Genomic DNA, 20,567 nt, shown 5'->3' on the forward strand with positions numbered 1-20,567 from the left:
GGGGACATGGAATGGGTGAATTAACAAAAGGCTCAACTTGCTACGTGCCACATAGGGATCTGCCAAAGAAACATGTGAACTGATTTGGTGAAGTAAGCTGCCTTTCCCATGAGAAATCAGCATGACCTGGTGGTCAGACTAATAAATGACTCACTTGATAACTAAGCACCTTTTGAAATCTACGGATCATGAACTCTTCATTGGTTTACGGCAAGAACAGAATGGTTTAGAGTAGCAAACATTTTTCCCCCATGGTCAACCAGATAAGCAGGCTCTTTATTTTCAGGAACACTAAGCTTTATTTATTTATTTCATATATAAGTGTTTTACTCAGAAGCAGTAACATGGCAAATTTATCTAAGTAGTCATGAAGATATTTTGGTAAAATTATCCTGCAAAATATGCTGTTTTAGTGGCATGTCAAAAGATGTTTTAAAACTCTTTAAAAAGTTCAGATACAGTGTTAAAAATGGTATTTTATAGGTTTGATCATATCCTTTATTAACAGTAGAAAAGGAAAAACTAAGTCATGACATGTTGCCAATAATCCGAACAGAAATAACCTCAGAAGAAATGCATTTTTTGCTGTTAACACAAAACTGTAAACTGGAATTGTGTGTGGTCTTTCATATTAATTGTTCAGTAATAAATACTATGTCTTGACAGACTACGAGTAAAAATTAATTCCCTTAACGTCCAGTTTTTAGCAGCTGCTGAATGTTCAGTGATGCACAAGGCACACCTCTATGGGTTCTCTACATTTTTATTGACATATAAAAATCTGTTCACCACTCTAAAACTTTATCTGCATAGTAAGAATTTCTTCCACTATTATTTACAGAAAGGGCTTTTAGTGCAAAAACAGGAAACGACGTACTAGCCCCAGCATTTCTAGCACGTCTCTCACACAGTTTAATTAAACACCAGTCAGAATCACTGAACTACATCTTCGGCCGCCAGCCATTAATGAACTGCAGTATTTTCTTAACCTGCAATTTGCTTAGCTTAAAGTCCTCAGAAAGGATCTCTTCTGTAAGCTGAACGAGTAAATTGCCATCAATCTTCTCTGTAACAAAGAATGATATGACATCTTCTGATAAACCAATAAACCTCAGAGATTTAGATACTTCCTCTATTGAGAGCCCAGAAAGGTCTGTAGGTGGTAGCCAGGGAGAGCCATCGCCACAAGACCTTGGTGCTAACTGAAGGTGAAGGGGAGACGAAAATGGGTAAGAAACAGAGAAAACGTTCTGCATGCCCTTTTTAACAGGATATTGATCTTCTGAGAGGTCTGGTGAACCAGTCTGAGATTCTTCCTCTGCACCATCTATTTTCAGAGGCAGAGGACAAGTGTCTAGAACTGGCTTCTCATCGTTCGATTTTGGCACACGAGGAGGTAAGGCAGGGCACGAATGACTCTGCTTTGCATTGCTGACTGCCAGATTTTTCTCATCAGTGCATTCTAAAGAGTAGCTTGCTGACTTTGGACAACTGGAGATGGTGTTGCTGAACTCTGTTGTGGCCAACTGCGTGTACCCAGCAGGGAGTTCACACCCATCAAAGTCGAAAGTAAAAGAGGCGGGACAGTTTCTCTTTGGTGTGCCTGGAGTCTTCTGTCTTGGATAACTATAACTCCTGCTTGGATCCAGCAGAAAATCGTTCCTGTTTAAGCCTTCGGCAGCTCCAGAAAAATGGTTTGGCCAGGACAACCTAGAAGGCAGAGCTTCAGCTGAGGGGCTTCCAAAAGGCATCTTGCTGTCAGGCTCTTTTGATTCAGTTTGCATCATGTTGCAAGGGTAGCAAGAAACAGGGGCACTCTCAGGTGGATTTGTCGTGTCACCTTCTGTGATGCTGCTTAAAAAACAAAGCAAAAAGATAGTTAATATGAAGAATTGTTAGTGTTTAAGCAATGTTGATATTTAACCATATAAATCAGGAGATCATAGAATATAGAATCATAGAATAATAGGGTTGGAAGGGACCTCGGGAAGTCATCTAGCCCAACCCCCTGATCAAAGCAGGACCAATCCCCAACTAAATCATCCCAGCCAGAGCTTTGTCATGCCTGACCTTAAAAACCTCTAAGGAAGGAGAGTCCACCACCTCCCTAGGTAACCCATTCCAGTGCTTCACCATCCTCCTAGTGAAAATGTTTTTCCTAATATCCAACCTAAACCTCCCCCACTGCAACTTGAGACATTTACTCCTTGTTCTGTCATCAGGTACCACTTAGAACAGTCTAGATCACATGTGTCAAACTCAAGGCCCGCGGGCCACATCCGGCCCGCCATACAATTATATCCGGCCCGCGAAATCGTTTTATATATCTGTTTTTAATGGCCCTGTGATATGACGCCCCAATAACACACACTACAAATCCCATGATGCAGTGCAATTGCCGCCAACGGCAAGCCGCGGTTCAAGTTCGCGGTCTGTTGATGTATACAACGCTAATATCAAATCAAAGCTAGACCCCAACAATGGCCAAGAGAAAAATTGATTCTGAAAACCGAGGCTTTCAAAGCCGGTGGGAGAATGAGTATATGTTTACTGAAATTGCAGGTAAACCAGTGTGTCTCCTTTGCGGGAGTAATATCGCTGTAATGAAGGAGTATAACCTAAGACGGCACTACGAGACGAAACATGAGAACAAATTCAAAAACCTGAGCGCAGGACAGAAGCTACAAAAGGTAGAGGAGTTGAAGAAGAATTTGACATCCCAGCAGACGTTTTTCACCAAAGCAAAATCACAAAGTGAAGCTGCTGTGAAAGCAAGTTTCATTGTGGCCGAAGAGATCGCCAAATCAGGACGGCCGTTTACCGAGGGGGAATTCGTAAAGAATTGTATGATGAAAGTGTGCGACGTCCTTTGTCCAGATAAAACGCGAGCGTTTGCAAATGTAAGCCTCAGCAGAAACACTGTTGCTAATCGGGTTTGTGAGATGGCGACTGATTTGAAAACACAGTTGATTGAAAGAGCAAAAGATTTTGTTGCATACTCCCTTGCCGTGGATGAAACTACTGATGCGACTGACACTGCACAGCTGGCGATATTTATCCGTGGTGTGGATTCCAATTTGTGCGTAACAGAGGAAATACTGGACATTAAATCGATGCACGGGACAACGAAAGGAGAAGACATCTTTGGAAATGTATTTCAAAGTGTAACCGACATGAAACTGCCGTGGGAAAAACTCGTTGGACTTACAACAGATGGCGCACCTGCTATGTGTGGTGAAAAAAATGGACTGGTGGGAAGGATGCGCTCAAAGATGCGGGAGGAGAACTGTGCCGGTGAGTTGACAGTGTATCACTGCATCATACACCAGGAATCGCTGAGTGCTAAAGTCCTAAAAATGGATCATGTGATGAACACTGTAACACAAACCGTCAACTTTATCAGAGCCCACGGTTTAAATCACCGCCAATTCCAGTCTTTTCTGCGGGAAATAGATAGCGAGTTTGGCGATATGCCATATCATACGGAGGTCCGGTGGCTAAGTCGGGGAAAAGTTCTCAAAAGACACTTTGAGCTGCGAGAGGAAATCTGCCAGTTCATGGACAGTAAGGGGAAAGACTGCACAGTTCTGCGGGATGAAAAGTGGAAATGTGAGTTGGCGTTCCTGGCTGACATAACGTCGCATCTTAGCGCTTTAAACCTTCAACTCCAGGGACGGGAGCACATAATAACCGATATGCATGATGCAGTGAAGGCATTTCAAGTGAAGCTGCGCTTATGGGAGACACAAATGCACCAATGCAACTTGTCTCACTTTCCCTGTTGCCAAGTAATACGGAACCAAGAAAGTGCCACAGTTTTCCCAAATGCCACCTTTGCTGAAAAACTCAGCGCGCTGCGCACTGAGTTCGCACGGCGCTTCAGTGACTTTGAGGCACAGAAAAGTAACTTTGAGCTGCTTCGCAACCCATTTGCAGTCGATGTGGAAACCGCACCTGTAGAAATGCAGATGGAGCTGATAGAACTGCAATGTAACGGGACACTGAAGGCAAAGTACGACACTGCGGGGCCAGCACAGTTCACTCGCTTCATTCCTGAAGCGATGCCGCAGCTCCGCCAACATGCGGCTCGAATCCTGTCCATGTTTGGCAGCACATATCTGTGCGAGCAGCTGTTCTCTGTGATGAAAATTAACAAAACGTCACACAGGAGTCGCCTCACTGATGAACACCTGCAATCGATCCTGAGAATCTTCACAACACAGAACCTAACCCCAAACATAAACGAACTTGTTGCAAAGAAAAGACTCCAAGTATCAGGCTCTGACTAAATAGGACAAGAAAATGGAATGTTATGATTTGTTATGATTATACTTTTGCTTTAAATTCAATTTTTTATTTATATTTTCAGATTTTTTAATATTCCAGCATGTACAGATTTTGAATGTATTGTATTGACAGGATATTTTTTTATGAAGAGCAAAATATTTTAAGTTGAAATGTATTTATTTTGGAATGATATCCTGTATTTTGGTTCATATTAATGGTTAAAAAACATAAATATTTAGTCTGTTAAATAAATGGTTATACTGTTCGGCCCGCGAGTTTTGAGTTTTGGCCCCCTGTGCAATTGAGTTTGACACCCCTGGTCTAGATCCATCCTCTTTGGAACCCCCTTTCAGGTAGTTGAAAGCAGCTATCAAATCCCCCCTCATTCTTGTCTTCTGCAGACTAAACAATCCCAGTTCCCTCAGCCTCTCCTCATAAGTCATGTGCTCCAGCCCCCTAATCATTTTTGTTGCCCTCCGCTGGACTCTTTCCAATTTTTCCACATCCTTCTTGTAGTGTGGGGCCCAAAACTGGACACAGTACTCCAGATGAGGCCTCACTAATGTCGAATAGAGGGGAATGATCACGTCCCTTGATCTGCTGGCAATGCCCCTACTTATACAGCCCAAAATGCTGTTAGCCTTCTTGGCAACAAGGGCACACTGTTGACTCATATCCAGCTTCTCGTCCACTGTAACCCCTAGGTCCTTTTCTGCAGAACTGCTGCCTAGCCGTTCGGTTCCTAGTCTGTAGCAGTGCATGGGATTCTTCCGTCCTAAGTGCAGGATTCTGCACTTGTCCTTGTTGAACCGCATCAGATTTCTTTTGGCCCAATCCTCTAATTTGTCTAGGTCCCTCTGTATCCTATCCCTACCCTCCAGCGTATCTACCACTCCTCCCAGTTTAGTGCCATCTGCAAACTTGCTGAGGGTGCAGTCCACACCATCCTTCAGATCATTGAACAAAACCGGCCCCAGGACCGACCCTTGGGGCACTTCACTTGATACCGGCTGCCAACTAGACATGGAGCTTGGCTAGCTCAGTTGGTAGAGCATCAGACTTTTAATCTGAGGGTCCAGGGTTCAAGTTCCTGGTCAGGCAGAGGGAACTTGTCCCCCAAAAACTTCAGAATCCATCTCTGAGGGGAGGGATAGCTCAGTGGTTTGAGCATTGGCCTGCTAAACCCAGGGTTGTGAGTTCAATCCTCGAGGGGGCCATTTAGGGGTCTGGGGATTGATCCTGCTTTGAGCAGAGGGGTGGACTAGATGACCTCCTGAGGTCCCTTCCAACCCTGATATTCTATGGAGCCGTTGAGCCCGACAATCTAGCCAGCTTTATGTCCACTCATCCAGCCCATACTACTTTAACTTGCTGGCAAGAATACTGTGGAAGACTGTATCAAAAGCTTTGCTAAAGTAAAGGAATAACACATCCACTGCTTTCCCCTCATCCACAGAGCCAGTTATCTTGTCATAGAAGACAATTAGGTTAGTCAGGCATGACTTGCCCTTGGTGAATCCATGCTGACTGTTCCTGATCACTTTCCTCTCCTCTAAATGCTTCAGAATTGATTCCTTGAGGACCTGCTCCATGATTTTTCCAGGGACTGAGGTGAGGCTGACTGGCCTGTAGTTCCCCAGATCCTCCTCCTTCCTTTTTTTAAAGCTGGGCACTACATTAGCCATAAGATGGGTAGTGCAGAAAGTAAGAACCAAGCCAGAAGAGCTTTTAACATTTGAAAAAGGCTTACCTACGTTTATTATTAACATTGTTAATCTTTGTGCACATCTACACTTCTTGGCACTAGCCTGAATGAGAGATGCTGAAGTACCCAAGAATATCATTAGAAAGACTGTTGGCCTGATTCTTCCAGCTCAAGTGAAAGGAGGAAACACCAGAAGACTCAAAAGAAACTACATACTATTTCTCAAATATCATCCATTCCCCCATGAACTCCAATCTAGCTTCTTATACCAAGCACCGTGGTATCGAAGCACTTCTACAACCTTACATACATATGTAGCATCTTCTACTACTGTATTTTATTACTAACAGTAAATATTGCTATTTACTAATGGCCTCAATCAGAACAGGAATCCCATTGTACTGGGCAAATAATCCAAGCCTTGAAAGGTTTAAAATCTAAAATTACTACAATGCTCTGTCAGATAGGATCAGTGCTTAATTTATGCCAGGGCTTGCCAGGGATGAGCTCCGGCACCTCTAGGCTTGGCAGTTCATAGCACCAGCACCTCAGTGCTTGCCATGTCAGTTATGACAGAAAAACAATTGCTTGAGTCCTGTCACCTAATTGCTTGAGCCCCGGCACCTCTTTCATTACAAATTAAGCACTGGACAGGATCCATGAAAGTCACTTCTGTGAGAAGTACACAACCAACCATACTTATACAACATAATACAGATCAAGTAAAACAATAGCAATAATAAAAGTTTGCTGCTATGCATAACCCATTTAAATTTGCAAGTAAGTTAGCTACGACGCCAACTGCCTCTTCTTTTCAAGGGCACTTTAGGAAGTATAGTTCTAATTAGTAAATTAAGCTCAGGATCAGATAATTTATATCCAAGAGTGCTGGAGGGATTTAAGAATTAAGGAGTAAAGTTGCCTACTAAACGTTGTAATCTCCTATTAAAAACGGGTATATGATAGAAGACAGGAGAGTAGTAAATGTTTTAGCTATTTTTTTTTTAAGTGCTTGGGGTAATCCTAGGAGTGACAGACCAGTAAACCTTCCTTCAGTAGTAGGGAAACTGGAAAAGTTAAAATGAACAGAATTATTTACAAAATACCTACATGTATAGCAGAGACAAAAGCTCAGTGGTGGAAAAAGTCATTTGAATTTTTCATACACTTAACTAGGCTTGGAAGGACTGGGTTTTTAATCAGAAAATGTAAGTAAATGTCCATTTCACCATACACACACATAAACACGAAAAAATATTTCCACCAATAATAAGCATTTTTCTTGAACTATCCATCAATTTTGATACTTGAGAACTTAGAGGTTTATTTAAGCATATTTACTTTATATATTTTGACATGTAATGTTGACAATTTGTGTTTTAATGGTTATAAATAAGGCCCTACTTGAATTGTGGGATGATCTTCAATCATGGCTGAATTGTAGAGAAGACATGGAAAATAGTGGAAAAGTGATAATGGACCTTTATTAATAGCTGTAATTTGGAAAAGCCAAGAAAATTAAAGAAAAATTTGCTGGAACGATATAACATTCCAGTACTATGTTATGCCTGTTAATTTTTTTTTGATAACCAGACATTTTGCTGCAACTATATTACATTCATTCAAAAAAAAGAGTGAAGACTAAAAGTCTTAACACAATTGCTGTAGAAATCGAGTCCAGACACTTCAGCTTTTTACATTTTACAGGCATTGAATGTTAGTGCAGTACTAACTGCACACTCAAAATGTACATAAAGTTGTGGTCTGTGCAAAGTAAGATAATTAAATTAAAATGGTGGTAGAAGCCTAATATTTCAGGAATTGCAGTTTCCACAATATTGCGAATGACGTAGGGACTTAGTTATAAACCTCTACCTCTGTGCATTCCACCATCTACTGTCATTGAATAATTATTGTGTGACACTCCTCCCCCTAATAATTTCCTTCAACTGTGAAAATTTAAGTGGATTAAAACTGAAAAAAATGCTTAAAAATAATCAGTATTATCTGCTGAAATTATAAAAAAAAAATTGAATTCTGCCACGCCTACATTTAACTTAGGGCTTGGCTACACTTGCAAGGTAGAGCGCATTAAAGCAGCCCCAGGCACCCTAACTCATGACGTGTCCACACCAGCAAGGCATGCAGAGCGCCCGGACTCTGCGGCTGGAGCGCTCCTGGTCATCCACCTCCACGAGAAACAATCTTTCTAGGTGACCATGCCTCCACGCGCCAGGCGATCCCCAGTATCGAGCAATGGTGAAGTGCTAGACCTCATCAGTGTTTGGGGAGAGGAAGCTGCGTTCCAGCCATAGGAATTACGATACCTTCGGGCACATATCAAGGGCCATGATGGACAGGGGCCATGACCGGGATGTGGTGCAATGTCGGGTTAAAGTGAAGGAACTGTGGAATGCCTATCGCAAACCACGCGAGGCAAACAGCTGCTCCAGTGCTTCCCCCACGACCTGCCGTTTCTACAAAGAGCTGGACACGATACTTGGGGGTGACCCCACCTCCACTCCGAAGACCACCATGGACACTTCAGAGCCCAATTCAACAAGGCAGGAGGAGGAGGAGGAGGAGGAAAGCGGGAGCGAGGGTGCTGAGGAGGAGGGAGGAGGGAGACAGCCCGGCATCCCTAGATGCATGCAGCCAGGAGCTGTTTTCAAGCCAGGAGGAAGGTAGCCAGTCGCAGCAGAAGGTGCTTGGAGAAGGACAAACACCAGAGGAGGTGCCCGGTAAGCAGCTTTTATTTTGGGAAGGAAGTTGTTTGGTGTGGGCTCTTGGGGCAAGGAGGGTTAGGGCTGCATGCGTGCCTAGATGCGGAATAGGGCGTTGATGTGCCCTCTCACATTGTGGTAATCCGCTTCAGTGATCTCCTCAAAGGTCTCATGCAGAAGCTGGGCAATCCACTTGCGCAGGTTCCTTGGCAGAGCTACTGTGCTCCTTGTCCCAGTAAGGCTAACATGTCTGCGCCACTGTGCCGTGAGGGGTGGAGGGACCATTGCTGCACACAGGCAAGCTGCATATGGGCCAGGGCAGAAGCTGCATTGTAGTAGAAGCCCCTCCCTTGCTTCCCAGATCACCTTCAGCAGAGAGATATCTTCCAGGACGAACTCCTGTGGAAAATGTGGGGACAGTGTTCAGTATAGGGGCCCCTGCAGCTGTTGGCTTTCCCGAGGGGAAAAACTCCACAAGACAGTATGGCCGTGAAACAATCAGTCCCCCTTGCCCCTGTGCTTACTCACCATTTTGGGGCTCCTGTGGTTTATGTGCGTTTGCTTTGGGACGGGCAATTTCTGCTATTGTGTGTACACTGTGCTTGTCTTTAAGTACAGCCAAGTCATTGCTCTGTCTGGCATGAACAATGCTGCCTCTGTTAAGTGTTGCATTTTAGCTTTACAGATGCAACCTTGAAATCCCAGCCGTCCTTGTTATCAACATCCGAAAGACTCCAAAGAACCAGGAAGCGGACGAGAAAAAGCAAAGAAGACATGCTGCATGAAGTCACGCAACAGTCCCTTAATGAAAATCAAAAAGTGCAGGAGTGGCGGGAGAGTGAAAGGAGGGTCCGCCAGCAGAATGCAGATCGCCGGCACCAAAGCACGGAGTGGCTGCTAAGCATAATGGAGTATCAAGCAGACTCAATACAAGCGTTCGTAGCAATGCAGGCGGAGCACTTCCGCACCCCCTCCCCCCCGCAGAACTTGTCTCAAAACTCTCTCTTGTGCCCCCATGTCACCGCCAACCCACTTCCCCCACATCTGGGTTCTTATCGCCACCAGCTGCCTCCAACACCTGTAGCTTCACCACCCAGCCCTGCAAACTATGACCCTTACCCACTGCACTCAACCCCCATCACCATGCATTTTAGCCGGCCTGAAGTGCAGCATTCATTGCACGGCACTCTAGACAGGAAGCTGAGTATGATAACAGGACATACACAAATCTTTGATTGTCCCGTTCCCCACCGCCCTCCCTTGTCCCACACAGCAGATGTGTCATGCCCTTTCCGTTTCCCAAGCAGTTGTGTTTCTTTTCAATAAATGAAATTTCTTTTCAATAAATGAATTTTTTGGCTTTGAAAACATTCTTTTTTATTGCATTAAAGGGTTGTGTAGGGTTTCATGAGCCACGGTATTAAAGGGTAAGCAGGTAATCCTTGGAGACCAATAGACATTTCGACTTCCCCTACAGTGATCTTCTGGTCTGGGAAGAAAGTCCCGGCTTGCAGCTTCCTGAACAGGCCTGTATTCTGAAAGATGCATGCGTCATGCACTTTTCCAGACCAGCCTGCATTAATGTCAATGAAATGCTCATGGTGATCCACAAGCGCCTGGAGAACCATAGCGAAATACCCCTTCTGATTAACGTACTTGGAGGCTAGGTGGGCTGGTGCCCATCTATCGCCCCTTTGCAGTTAGGGAAACCCATTTGTGCAAAGCCAGCCACAATGTCATGCACGTTACCCAGAGTCACGGTTCTTCTGAGCAGGATGCGATTAATGGCTCTGCAAACTTGCATCAACACGATTCCAACAGGTCAACTTTCAAACTCCAAACTGGTTAGTGACCGATCGGTAGCTGTCTGGAGTTGTCAGCTTCCAGATTGCAATAGCCACCTGCTTCTCCACCCGCAGGGCAGCTCTCAATCTTGTGGCCTTGTGCCGCAGGGTGAGGGCGAACTCATCACACAGTCCCATTAAAGTGGCTTTTCTCATCTGAAAGTTCTGCAGCCACTGCTCATCATCCCAGACTTGCATGACGATGTGATCCCACCGCTCAGTGCTTGTTTCCCAAGCCCAAAAGTGGCGTTCCATGGTGGTGAGCATGTCTGTGAATGCCACAAGCAAGCTCGTGTCGTATGCGTTATGCAAGTCGACATCATCCTCAGACTCCTCACTGTCAGTTTGTAGCTTAAGGAGTAACTCGACTGCAATTCATGACGTGCTGGCGAGACCCATCAGCATATTCCTCAGCAGTTCGGGATCCATTCCCACAGATCGAAAGGGAAGACAGAGCGAGCAGTACAAAAAACGTTGAAAGATGGCGCCAAATGTGGACGGAAGCACAGGGATTGCTGGGATGCGAAGCGATGCATCATGGGGCATTGGGACAGAACCCAGAATGTCCCGCAGCTTCCCTCTCCCTTCCCACAAGACACAGTGCCAGAATGGGAAGAGGTGCTCTGTGGGATAGCTGCCCATAATGCACCGCTCCCAATGCCAGAGCAAGTGCTGCAAATGTGGCCACGCCAGTGCGCTTGCAGCTGTCAGTGTGAACACACTGCAGCGCTTTCCCTACTGTGGTCTCCGAGGGCTGGTTTAACTCACAGCGCTCTACATCTCTACACTGCAAGCTAGGGGCGTGATTCTCCTGCTCATGTACAGACTCACCCTAACTCTCATCGAGCTAGTGCAAGCATAAATAGCAATGTAGCCGCGGTAGCAAGGGTAGTGGCAGCCGAGGCATGGCCGAGTACATACCCACTGGTCTCAGCTTGATGAGAGCTAGCACGAGTATGTATACACAGGCAGGGGAATTCTGTGTAGACAAAGCTCAACAACCCAACAATGGATAACTCAGGAAAGATACATGGGCATCTCTGTGTGACAGTTCAATGGAAACCTCTGCTCAGTGTGCAGCAGTGGTCAAAAAGAAAAAAGAAAAGTTAGTCTGTATAAGGAATGAGATGGAAAACAGTGCAAATACTATGGTATTCTATAATGACACTGTGTGCTAAGACAGAGTGCAGAGAGGGGCTGCAGAGAGCCAGCTGTGCTCACTGATTCAGAACCTTGCCACCCCAGGACACGTTATAGCTGCATAGGGGCAGCCCTAACTTACACCAGTGGAGGATCAGACATAGCGGAGCTCCTCCCCAGTGCATCTCCTCCCTCTCCCTATTCTGCCTCCGACACCCTCCACCACCCTTCTCTGTGTACTACGCATAAGGGGGAGGCAGCTAGTGTATGTGGCAGGTTTATGACAGAAAAGAGCACCCCTGCACATGAAGGTCATTCTCCATTGTTCATATCCTACTACTTTATGGGCATTTGGTGCCACTTAGGCTGCGCAAAGTGGCCTTGGCAGACTAGAGAATCCAACTTGAGGCCCGTCTAGTTTACGAGGGTAATTGGTAAGAGAGGACATCATAGTGGTGTATAAAATGAACAGGACAGAGAAAATAAATTGGTTGTTCCTGTTTATCTTCTGCCACAATACAAGAACAAGGAACTATTTAATGACATCTTTAAAAAAAATGTAAACAATAACGATCAATACAAGGAAATACTTTTGAAGATGTTTATTGACACCCCCTCCCATTCGCCAGAAACAACCCTACTGGAACTCAGTGCCACAGGACTTAAAGGAGGCAGGGATCTAGTAGGGCTTAGGAAGAGATCACTAGACGTTTATATGAACAGTGAGAACATTCAGTTACGTTGAACAGGTACATAAACCTTCATGCTTCAAGGCATATGCTGACCTCTTACAAGGGAAGTCTAGGAAACCAGCTTTCCCAATAGGTAGGCAATTCCATAATCTGCCTACTACACGCTTCCCTACTACACGGTAGGACCGCCCCACTGGTCTGAGTTAGCATGGTAATTCCAACATAAATTAGCTTCATAGTTTACTACCTGCCTCTAAGGAGTCCGGTGGCACCTTAAAGACTAACAGATTTATTTGGGTATAAGCTTTCGTGGGTAAAAAACCCACTTCTGAATTGGGTTTATTGTCAAACCCTTCTGAAGTGGGTTTTTTACCCATGAAAGCTTATGCCCAAATAAATCGGCTAGTCTTTAAGGTGTCACTGGACTCCTTGTTGTTTTTGTAGATACAGACTAACACGGCTACCCCCGATACTTGATACCTGCATCTAAATAAATATAACTTTAATACAAATGTTTAAGAGCAATGTACAAAGCATGGGTGATGACAAAAATGTTGCCAGGATATTTAATAAGATTTTGCACAGAGTTAAGGTTGCACATACAAGCTAAGTATTTTTGGGCTTGCATGTTTACCCCCCGGTGTTAACATTCTCTTCATAGATTGTTTTAAATTAAGTGTTATACAGAATTGTATATGATTTCCCTTGAAATTTAGGATAGATTTTCTATCTCGTACTCTGCACACCTATGGTAATATATGCAAGTATTAAGTAATACTTTTCATGTATAATTAAATTAATTGCTTATGTGAGTTTGCTTTGCCTTGAGTATTTTAAAAAAGAGCTACTTCACCAAGTTAACCCCCTAACAGGAAGCAGTGACACCAACATGCATCATATGTTAACAGAAAACTTTAAAAAAAACATTGATCGGGCTAGTTTCAGAATAGTTAAAAATGTAAAAATTCATAGACAAACAGTATTTCCCTATAGAGGGAAATATTAGGATTTCATAGCTCAAATACATACATGTTGTGCAATCCTGAAGAATAGTAAGACAGCGTAGGGCTAGGAGAACGAGTCTGTTGCCGTGCTGGTTTGATTGTGCGAGGAGGAATGGAAGGACTGGTGGACGAGGGCTTTGAACTTCGTGGTGGAACAGGTGGAGCGTTGAGGAGCCTGCATTCCTCTCTTACCTATATTAGAAAAGAACATTTAGCAAATAGCTTGAGAACCCAAGTAACAACAGTCTCCACCAGATGGAACCTGTCAGTTCAGGTTTCTACCTTGGAAGGAAATAATAAAAAGGAAGAAGAAGAAAATGCTAGTGGTAAACAATACTTTATCGCCAAATATATGTCTGTCTTAAGTACCTGCTAGAGGAGACAAAAGCTTACAAAAAGTTTGCAACCAGGAGGTCTTATTACTGGCAAAGTAAAGTTACTAGTGCATGTACTTTTATTTCACTAGTTTTACATCTGTTCATTCAAAAGAATGAAGATTGGAATTGTTTAAAGGAAACTTTAAGCGGTGTAGAAGGTTACACTGACCATTTCAGGTACTGTATGTACTGTAGGGGAATGAGCCATTTGAAAAAATCTGTTTGCTAATGCAGTTTAGTTAGTTGTAGTGATCCCGCTTAAGATAGGAAGTGACACTATCTAAATAGGTTTCAATGCTTCATGACATAGTTTAGAATTAGTACTGAAAAAGCCACCACACGTTGGGCTAGTTCCCACCTTCTATCACTCAGATACACTTCTGCTAATGTAGCCATATGTACCACAGGATACATTTGATAACACTCCAGAGCAGATGCAGTAGCACTGCAGAACTGAAACAGACTAGTTGGGATATCTGACTCTTTATTCTGGTTGCCATTTTCACTTTTTGCTGCTGTCTTGCATTCTTGCTCTAGTGGTTTTGATGGAAAATATGTGTAAGTTCTTTGTGCCAGCCAGCAGAGGGCGCATTGTAACCAGTCCTGCCTTCCCTGCTATCCTTAACCACTAAAGTACAAACACCTTCAGTTAGGCTGACCTACAATTTAGGAAGTCTATTTCTACTTCTACTACCAGATCTGCCATAGAAGCTCAAGGGAATTGACAAGGCAACTGAACTTAATACACTCTTGTTCTCAGTCTTCATTAATTCTGCTGAAAGAGGGTTTAGGTTTATCACAAGAATACACATCTTTACAAGTATATTATAGGTTAGGTCTGACAGTGAGTTCTTGATTTTAGCTCTGCGGAAATCCAGATGTATTTTAGAAGCCAACCACTGAAAGAATAAGTGTAACCTCTAAAAGTGACCCATTACACCACATTACATGTAAATTAGCAAATGGTCTTAATTATTTTTCCTTCTGTTGTAGTGTAAAGTAAAAATGGACTCAAGCCTCCAAGCTCAAAAAGGGAGTTAGATATACTCCAGTGTTTGGGGGGATGAGGGGTGAGAAAAGAGAGAGAGAAATTCAGCGAGCAAGACTGCCAGCAACATATGCAACACAAATGGGTTAAAGTATGAGGGCAAAGGAACCTGCTAAAATACAAACTCATTCTATTAGGTTGGATTTCCATCTCCCACCATGTTTTCAGCTTACACTTATATCACAGCTATAGTCAAGGCAGTGGCCCAATTGTCATAATCAGAGCAGTTTTCATAATACTTGACTACTGGTGCATTATTGTAATTATTCTTCCTTTATCAAAGTTTCAGTTTGGGCCCACATCTAGTTAGAAGAACCCACAGGAACTTTCCTCATAGAATGGACCAAGAGGCTAAGGACCTGACTCAAACCCTTTTGAAGGAGAGTAATTTTACTCACATGACTAGTTGCACCGAATAAATTTATTCAGAGTAAAAGTTACTCATACATATTTGTAATGATCCCCACCACAGGTAACAATCAGGCCCTTCATATACTGCATCCAGCCTTTGCTCCATTACATATTTAGCATAAGGAAATTCTCACTTTAGGTGGAAATTGTATGGCTGCAGAACTAACAGCTTGGCAACACTGCAACATGCAATTAGCCTTTAAAGTGATCTAATTTATTTTAAAAAAATAAATGTGGAAACTTTTGCAATTTACTTCAATGCTTCCCCAATTGCAATAACCCCTTTAATACTTATGTTAAAAAGGAAATCAGGGACAGGGACATTTCAGTACATTCCTTTCTCAAACCAGAGCAAGTTAAAATTACAGGAAATGCCCAACAGCACAAAATGCTGAAATAAATCTGGCTCTAAGGGTTCCTATTTGCTCTCTCGCTAAAAGACTGGAATCAATTTTACTTATGTTTGTTATTGAATTCAGGCATAAAATGCTTGAACCATTTTAGTGCTGTGCCCCCCAAGAATGCCTAGGGACTTAAAAAAACAAAGCCAGACTAAGCAAAGTGAATATGGCGTGCTCTGCAACATGCCCTTAGAGTCAGAGAGAGACCGTTCAGGGCAGCTCATTGTATGCATGGAGCAAGCAAGGAGTTATGATTTTTTTTTTTTTTACTTGAAAGAGTAAGAGATATTGGCACAATTAATTACACTTACTACCTATCACCTTGTCATCCTGTGTTTAATTCAGGATAAGGTCACAGGATACAGGAAGTCACATCCTCACATTCCATCTCAATTACATTAAAACAATGTAATATCAGGCTGTTAAGACGGAGACCCCGTCCTAATAGCACCCACCATCACCAGATAAAGAAACGGATCTTAAGATAGTTAAAGAAAACTAAGTTTGATAGCATTCTGTCTGGCAAGAAATCACTTATCAATAGTTGTGGTCCCCATTTCCCTATTGTTTATCTGTATGATCTCTGTATGGTTCTTTGACTGTTTCTGTCTGTAACATAATTTTGCTAGGTGTAAATTAAGTACGTTGGTGAGGTATAATTGGGTAGAGAACATTGTTAGGATTGGTTAGTAAAATTTTAGTAAAATAATTGGTTATGGTATAGCTAAGCAGGACTCAATTTTCACTATATAAACTGGAGTCCAAGAAGGAGACCAGCAGAGAAGGAACAGAAGAATAATAAGAAGGAAAGCCCTGGAAGAACTCACCTCCAAGACACAGCCTAAGATCAGAGCGGTTCAAAATCCTCTGCATGACCATGACCAGAATCCAGATGAGACTGACCTTGCCTAGCCAACAGGGAAAGTTCGCCTGCTTGATCAGCATTGGTGAGCACAGCATAGGCTTAGCATGTGTATTCTGCTTGGTAATTTGTCAGTAAATAGAGGATAAGAGTATTACTGTGTAAAGCTCTTCCACTGGAAAAAGGTCCTGCAAACCCACAGAAAATTACGCCCTGAGCCCTAGGAATTGAGTAAGTGCAGGTACTTAAATTGACAGGGTTACACCTGAGCCCTAGGAACTGGGTAAAGGTGGGTGCCCTAGAGAGAGAGAGAGAGAGAGAGAGAGAGAGAGAGTGTGTGTGTGTGTGTGTGTGTGTGTGTGTGTAACAGAGAATTTTGTGCGGGTAACAGCACCGCAGAACCTTTGGGATTCTTCATGATCCAGACTGGGGACATCCTCCCCTTCCTCGCCAAAGATCTCAGCACTGATAGTGATCCGTGGGTGATCGGCATCTGTCCTGCAGTCAGGACAGAGGCTCTGGGACCAGGGCCTACTGGCCACCAATGCCTTATCTGTGTGTCCTGTGGCCTCCTTGGAATCCGTGGGACGCTCCTTGGTCCCTGAGGTCCTGCTCTTTGACCAGTTTCAGAGCAAGATCACCAGTCTGTTCCCTGTGCTCCTACGGGGCTCTTCTGTCCAGATCCTGAGGAACAAAACAGGATCCCTTGTTGACACAAACTGCCTCCTTGTATCATGCTGGAATCTTCCTCTCCCTTGGTGCCTGAGGACTTCAAGGTATATCAGGACCTCCTGAAGCGCATGGCTGCTACATTGGGTATCCAGTCAGAATTCCTCCAGGAGAATATGCATAAGCTCCTGGATATTCTCCAAGCATCAGCTCCAGGGAGAGTAGCCGTCTGAATAGATAAGGCTCTCCTGGAGCCTGAAAAGGCCTTCTGATAGACTCCTACTTTTTTTCCTCTACAGCAAAGCATTTGGAGAAATGATATTCATTCCCACACAAGAGTTTGATGGTTTCTATTCCCACCGGGCCCCTTACTCTCAGGTGGAGACTGCAGCAAACGACAGGGCTCAGCTGGGAAGGTATACATCTACAACCAAAGACAGAGTCCAAGAGGAGAAACTTGATGGGGAGAAAGATTTATACTGTCTCTTCCCTGCAGATGTGCACCACAAACCAACAAGCATTGCTCTCCAAACACGACTTTGTCTATTCACGGTCATGTCTAAGTTCATGGACAAGTTTCCAGAAGCCTCCAGGGAAGAGTTCAGAGCATTCATTTCAGCAGGCTGTTTGTCCAGGATTGACTGCAATGAAGTTTTGGCCACCACAGTGGATGCCTTGGCCAGGATTATGGCATCGGCTGCAACCATCAAGAGGGTCTTATGGCTACAGAACTCAGGCGTTGCATCCAATGTGCAACAGACCATTGAGGGTTTACCATTTGATGGATGGGTTTGGTTTTCAGAAAAGAACAAGGAAACCATGCAATTGTTTAAAGACTCCAGAATGACTCTGCGTGCTTTGGGAGTATATATTTCAGCCATGAGGAGATGTCCCTATATGTGGTCAGAAGCCACAACAAGACCGCTTACAAATTCCGCTTTACAAATTCAAGTGCGTTGCTGACAATTGAACGATTCAGGAGATTTGCTGTATGTTGGGACAGAGATACTCTAGCACAGACTGGGTGTGCCCGAGGTTGTTAGGTCATATGGCTTCATGCACACAGGTAATCCAATATGCCAGGCTATACCTTTTTCCTCTTCAAACGTGGCTGAAGTCGCTCTATCGTCTGCACCATCATCCCCTGTACAGACTGGTCTATCTTCCTCTGCCAATCCTGAATTTCTTACAGGGCTGGATGGTTCAGGACAACGTGTGCCAGAGCAATCCTTCTGCTCAGTCTCCACCGACCAGAACTATTGTCATTGATGTCTCTTTAATAGGTTGGGCAGTGCATCTGGAGTCACAGAAGGTTGAAGGCCTGTAGTCAGAACAGGAAGCTTCTCTACCGATCAGTGTCCTGGAGCTTCATGCCATCTACAATGCTTTTCAGACCGTTCAAAATCACATCAAGGCCTTAGCAGTTCTCATACTCACCAACAATATCACCGCAATGTATTATGTGAACAGGCAGGGGAAGCACACTCCAACATGCTTTGTCAGGAGGCAATCAGGTTCTGGCAGTTTTGCATCAGGGGAACCTTTCCCTCATGGCTGATCACTTGCACGGGATCTACAATCACCTGCTGGATCACCTCGGCAGGAATTTCTCCTTTCTTCAGCCCAGCATCCTGTGGTCCATCTTTGCAGTTTGGGGCATCCTGACAATCAACCTGTGTGCTACGAGCAAAAACAAGAAATGCCAGCTGTTGCGGGTCTCAGTCTAGCCTCCTTGGCCAACGCTTTTCACTTGAGCTGGGAAACAGCACTCTTGTATGCCTTTTCTCCTATTCCGATCATGGACTGTGTCATGCTTATTGCTCCAAGGTGGCTGAGAGAACATTGGTTTTCTGACCTCATCACACTACTGATCCGGCCTCCTGTATTCCTTCCTCTTCACCCCGACCTCCTGATTTGCATCATGGTCAGGTTTTGCTCCCAACATCCCTGCATCTCACAGTGTGGATGCTGCATGGTTAGATGAGGAAGAGACGACCTGGCAAGTTTTGCTTAACAGTAGGAAGCCCTCCACCAGGGCAGCCTATGTGGCCAAGTGGAAGCAGTTCACAGTATGGGTGATAGCTGGGGGAGTGCAACCAACACGGGCTTGTATCCAGGACATCTTGGAGTATCTGATACACCTTCAATCTTCTGGCCTCACGCTGAGTTCATTGAAAGTCTACCTAGCAGCAATTTTGGAATTTCATCCACTTATCCATGGGAAGTGGGTGCTTTCAAACCCCATGGGAGTGAGGTTCTTGAAAGGAGTCATTCATCTCCACTCATTGGTTACAGAGCTGGTTACTTTGTGGGACCTTAAAACTGTTTTAGCAGCTCTTATGGGACCTGCATTCAAGCCTTTGGCAACTTCCTTCTCCCTTCTATGTCAGCAAATGGCCTTCCTTGTGGCGAGAATATCTGCCAGGAGAGTGTGCGAGTTGCAGGCTTTGATGGCAGAGCCTCCTTACATTGATTTTCCAAAGATAAACTGACCCTGTGGCTGCACCTTAAGTTTTTATCTAAGGTAGTTTCCCAGTTTCATTTGAACCAAGTTATATATTTACCAGTGTTCTCCCTTAAGATGCACTCAATGGCAGAGGAGCACCGTCTCCACATTTTGTAAGTCAGGCGATGTCTCGTATTTTATCTGGACAGAACTAAACCTTTCTGTTCTTCACTGCGTCTGTTTGTTTTATATGAGGACCAAATGAAGCAGTCTCTCCACAGTCAATCTCCAGGTGGGATAACTTCCTATATCACAACAGATATGAAGTAGTCCACAAACGGTATGAGCTTATTCCACAAGAGCTCAGGCGACGTCAATGGCATATCTAAATGACACTCCTATATTGGACATTTGCAGGGAAGCCAGTTGATCCTTTGAGCATACTTCTGCAAACCATTGTGTCATTACAGCATTGTGTCCAGATCAGATGCAAACTTTGGGAAAGCAACACTGCAGTCCTTCCTAAAATAGACACCTCCTGCAAATACTGCTTTCAAGTCACCTACATAAAATACGTGGCTGTATCTACTCGAAGAAGAAAAAATGGTTAGCCACCTGTAACTGCTGCTGTTCAAGATGCGATGCAGATGTGCATTCCACTACCATCCGCCATCCCCTCTGCATCAGAGTCTGAACGTCTAACATTTGGTGTGAAGGAACTGAAGGGGTCAGAACAGTGGCACCTTTATATGACCAAGGAAGGGACTAAGGCCTCAGAGCGTGAGCGCAGTTGCCCCTACGGGCACTGCGAGGCAAAGGTCTCCGGTTCCAGTGCCTGGGGTACATGTCTGCATCATATCTAGAAGAACAACAGTTAGAGGTAGGTAACCGTTTTTTATTCTTTCATTTCTAAAAATGGATGATCTTTTAGCTATTGGTCAACAGACCTGGTCAAATT

General features: G+C 44.1%; 2 protein-coding genes and 1 non-coding gene across 13 annotated transcripts in view; 2 read left to right on the forward strand and 1 right to left on the reverse strand.

Annotated features, from left to right (window-relative positions):
* Positions 1-275: 275 nt before the first annotated feature.
* GAREM1 (GRB2 associated regulator of MAPK1 subtype 1) overlaps positions 276-20,567 on the reverse strand; it is a 138,992-nt gene continuing 118,700 nt past the window's right edge. For 8 of the 11 annotated variants that reach the window (XM_065585441.1, XM_065585443.1, XM_065585449.1 and 5 more), the window contains 2 exons: positions 13,421-13,587; positions 276-1,854 (listed from right to left, as the gene is read on the reverse strand). In XM_065585441.1, the coding sequence (XP_065441513.1) occupies positions 942-1,854; positions 13,421-13,587 (1,080 nt within the window). In that variant the 3' untranslated portion in view covers positions 276-941. The remainder of the gene's footprint in view (positions 1,855-13,420; positions 13,588-20,567) is intronic. The other 3 variants (XM_065585442.1, XM_065585444.1, XM_065585450.1) reach the window with 1 other exon arrangement.
* Positions 2,175-4,551, forward strand: LOC135981708 (general transcription factor II-I repeat domain-containing protein 2A-like). Its single transcript, XM_065585452.1, has one exon. The coding sequence runs from the start codon at positions 2,481-2,483 to the stop codon at positions 4,287-4,289; it is 1,809 nt and encodes a 602-aa protein (XP_065441524.1). The 5' UTR covers positions 2,175-2,480; the 3' UTR covers positions 4,290-4,551.
* TRNAK-UUU (transfer RNA lysine (anticodon UUU)) lies at positions 5,316-5,388 on the forward strand. Its single transcript has one exon. It is a non-coding gene; the product is annotated as a tRNA-Lys (tRNA).

The sequence above is a fragment of the Chrysemys picta genome, chromosome 2 (genome assembly GCF_011386835.1).
Source record: "Chrysemys picta bellii isolate R12L10 chromosome 2, ASM1138683v2, whole genome shotgun sequence".
Lineage (NCBI taxonomy): Eukaryota > Metazoa > Chordata > Testudines > Emydidae > Chrysemys > Chrysemys picta.

Excerpts from the sequence above, each read along its gene's own strand:
- LOC135981708 (XM_065585452.1), top strand. The coding sequence starts at position 2,481 with ATGGCCAAGAGAAAAATTGATTCTGAAAACCGAGGCTTTCAAAGCCGG.